General features: G+C 37.7%; 1 protein-coding gene across 1 annotated transcript; it reads right to left on the bottom strand.

Annotated features, from left to right (window-relative positions):
* Positions 1-2541: 2541 nt before the first annotated feature.
* Positions 2542-3516, bottom strand: LOC107099826 (trace amine-associated receptor 1-like). The gene has a single exon (XM_015398099.1). The coding sequence runs from the start codon at positions 3514-3516 to the stop codon at positions 2542-2544; it is 975 nt and encodes a 324-aa protein (XP_015253585.1).
* Positions 3517-3930: the final 414 nt, after the last annotated feature.

Here is a 3930-nt window from a genome sequence, read left to right as displayed (position 1 = left end):
AAAATCAAACAAAGTCAAAAACGAACCAGAAACCATGGAGACATCTGGGGAAAACAATCATGGGGAAGACTCTAAGAGATGGTGTTGGAGGAAGTTAGACGAGGAACCAGCACTGAAGAACTGCACAGAGATAGCATTTATGGGAGAGTGAAACAAAGAGAGGACTATCGAGAAGATTGGGAGCAGGTGTGAAACAGAGAAGACCAGGAAAGGAGCTAGGGAAAAAGGAGAACACAAGAGGGCAGTAGAGGGCAACAAATAAAAACCTGAAAACTGAAAATAACCAGAAAACACAACAAACAAGAATTAAACCACTTTATCTAGAAAACAATGAGCAAAGTAAAACTGAATACTCAAAAGAAAACATAACAGAACCAAAACTATGACACCACCACCTCCAGAGGATATGTCTGGAGGTGGTTTCAGCTGTACTTCCTATCCGTGACCACTGTTTGGGACGCCATTGTCCCGCATTGGGGGACAAATCACAAAGACAACAAAGGGTTAGGTTAGACGGCATTCCCAGACAGGAGCAACAAGAAATCAGTGCAACAAAACTGGCAGAAAAAAAAAAAAAACAGCCATGGCACCCTCTTAAACTACAGGCTGGAGCTACAGCTGACTAAGGCTAGTTACAGAAGCTGGAGGAACATATGAGAACAGCAGCAGATTGGATATGTCCACCAGGCAGACAGATCACTGAGGGCGGATTAGAGACTTTCGCTGCCCGGGAGTAGGACAGTGGTACATCGTTGAAGCCAGCCAGGGAGGCAGAGCTAGGAGAGGCTATGAGTGGCTGGAGCTAGGGAGATGAAAGGAGTACCAGGGAGTCTCAGTAAAGCTTGCCTGGGGAGATACCGGCGGAGCTGTGGAAGGAAGGAATCTGGCTACCCTTGAGTTAAGGCAACTGATTAAAAACATCCATCCATCCATCCATCCATCCATCCATCCATCCATCCATCCATCCATCCATCCATCCATCCATCCATCCATCATGCGCAAATATACGTCACACAGCGTATATATTTAAATTTGTTTAAATATTTGATTTACTCTGTACTTAACTATGCACTCCAGCAGTACTGATCCCACAATGGATTAATTTGCTACCTTTCGTGACCTGCAGTTTTTCATAATATATTCCCAGACTGCTCTTAGCATGTCTGATGATGACGTCAAGCGATACAATGGATTGAATTTAAAAGCATCCATTTCTTCCAGAAAAGTCTTCAATATTGTCTTTACGATGTAGTTTAGTATTCTTTAATTATTTAAGGATATAAATAAAGTTTTTTCAGTACCGTAATTACATTATTTTTTGGCGACCCGGAAGTTATTCTGTTCGCGTAGGCGCAAATGAGCTGATGGTACGGATCGTGCTACCGGTACGGATCGGGTAGCGACAGTGGGAAAAAAGTTTGCTGGCGAGCTGAAGGGAGGCAAGGCCAGGAGCTAGATGAAGGGTATCTTGAATGATGGTTGGCTTTGGAGGAGGTGCAACCCTGAAGTTGATTGGCTGAAGCTTTAACAAAATACGTTGTACGTGTTTCAAGTGAAGATGTTTACAGCCTTTCAGATTGAATTTTCTCTTAAGCTTCCTCACCTCTGTTTTGACTGCATTCTGAAGCAGAAAGTTAATCAGGTCATCCAGGTTTTATGTCTTAAAGACATGCTTGTGGTCTGTGCAATGGGTTAGTTTAATCAGGATTTATGAACAGATATAACTGAGTATCATAAGCATAACAGTATAAGTTAACCCCATGCTGTCTGATAATTCTACCAAATGGAAACATATTATTTATATATTAAAGAGATTGGCCACAGAACTGATCCTTGTAGTTCTCCACAGGTAAACCGAGAACCCAGGAAAGATTTATCATTAACATGAACAAACTGATATCTGTAAGAAATATAAGATTTAAACCAACCTGGCTCTACTCACTTAATTCCTACAGAACATTCAAGCCTTTCTAGAAGAATATTAACATTGATTGTTTGAAATTCAGCACTGAGATCTAAAAGGAAGTGTAAAGACACAAGTCCTTTATCTAAGAGCATGAAAATGTCATTAGTGACTTTAACAAGTGCTGTTTTAAATTAAAAACCTAGGTGAAACTGTTCAAAAAGTCCATTGTGGTGTAAGTGCTCCCACTTGTTTAGCAACTATTTTCTAAAGAATTTCAGATGAGAAAGTAAGATTAGATATAGGTCTATGTCTGACCAAGTCATCTGGGTTTCTTATATAGAGCTTAATTAACAGCTACCATAAAAGCCTGCAGTACATATCGCTATAATATAGGGGATTATTCTTATCTAAAACGGAGGTGGAAATTAGAGGGAATGCCTCCTTAAATAACTTAGCTGGAACTGGATTGAACTTATACAAATTGAAGGCTTAACACAGGTTTTTCATATGTAAAAGAAAAACAAACAGCAAGGTGTTTTTATTTTAGTTTTTTATTTTACTTATTTCAGTGGCTTTATTGCAATTACAGTGATGAAATAATTTCCTCTACTTAAAAAAAATAAATAAATAAAAAATCAATGGAGCTTGGTGCTTGTCAAATCCCCCTGAAATATTTTCCCAGAAACTATTGCTCTAAATGCTGACCTGAACCAGCTGTAAAAGAAAGCATATATAAATGGATTAAGCATTGAATTAGACAGGGTAAGCCAGTTAAGAGTTTCGTACACGGGCACAGAAACACCACCCAATAGCTGGAAAGAAAAACAAAGAAAGAATGGAAACCAACACATTAGAAATACTCCCATAACTATAGCCAGAGTTTTTGTGGCCTTCCTCTCTGTTTTGCTGGCAGATTCTCCTGACTTTCTTGTGCTCTCAATGCTGCAAGCTTGCTTTTGTGCAACAAGAAATATTCTCAGGTAGATGTACAGCATTATGATCACCGGTAGATAAAATGAGAAAACAGGGGCTAGAATCTTTTCAAGGACAAGATCAAAAAAACAATTAACTTCACACTTTTCCTGGTTTAGCTCTGCAATTACAAACCCGATGGCAATGACCACAGAAACTCCCCAGCTCATAACGATCATGGCTAGAACTACGCTGTTGTTTATCTTTGTTCTGTACATCAGAGGTTGACACACCGCGTAGTATCGGTCTACAGAAATACAGCTTAAATTAAATATCGAGGTTGTGCTCAGTATTACATCAAAGCTGTCACGTATTTTGCAGAATAAGCTTCTGTAATGCAGACAGTAGCTGAGGGAAAAAGAAACACTTAGCGGAAAGACTACAACCCCAACAAGGAGGTCAGTCACAGCCAGAGAGACAATCAGGTAGTTAGATGGTGTGTGGAGCTGCTTAAAGTAAATGATTGAGATTATTACAAGGAGGTTTCCAAGTACTGTAATAACAGATAGTAAGCCAAGAAAAATGTAGAGAGAAGTGCAAATTGTAGAAGAAGTTCTTCTTAGTGTTTTAGAGACATTGTTAATTTCATAGCAAGGATGGAAGTCAGAACCAACATAAAAACCAGTTTCTTCTTCCATGGCTATCAGAGGTGGGTAGGGTATCAAAAAATACACTACCTCAACATGTTTTTACTCAAATAAATCTTTAAAGTAGCCTTTGCAGAAATTACTAATTTTGTACTCACAACCCATTATCATAAAACTTCTTAATATTTAACAATATGGTGTAAAAAGTAAAAAAAAAAAAAATAATTTATTCATGCAAATTTGGGTGTTTTAAAGAATAAGATAAAAATAAAAATAAATTATTAAAAAATAGGTTAAATGAACCTTCTTCAGAGACCTTTTTTTAATTTACAATATCAATAGTTATAGTCTGTAATAATAGATTAAATAACAGTATATTGTTTACTGTATTTTCACCTGAAAATTAAATGCAGACTTAGCAGATGGAATATATTATTTAACCAATAAGCCTTGAGTACAAAAAAG

Source organism: Cyprinodon variegatus, unplaced genomic scaffold (genome assembly GCF_000732505.1).
Source record: "Cyprinodon variegatus isolate N-32 unplaced genomic scaffold, C_variegatus-1.0 Scaffold911, whole genome shotgun sequence".
Lineage (NCBI taxonomy): Eukaryota > Metazoa > Chordata > Actinopteri > Cyprinodontiformes > Cyprinodontidae > Cyprinodon > Cyprinodon variegatus.
The sequence above is the reverse complement of the archived record's forward strand: the minus strand, read 5'-3'. Positions and strand labels throughout refer to the sequence as shown.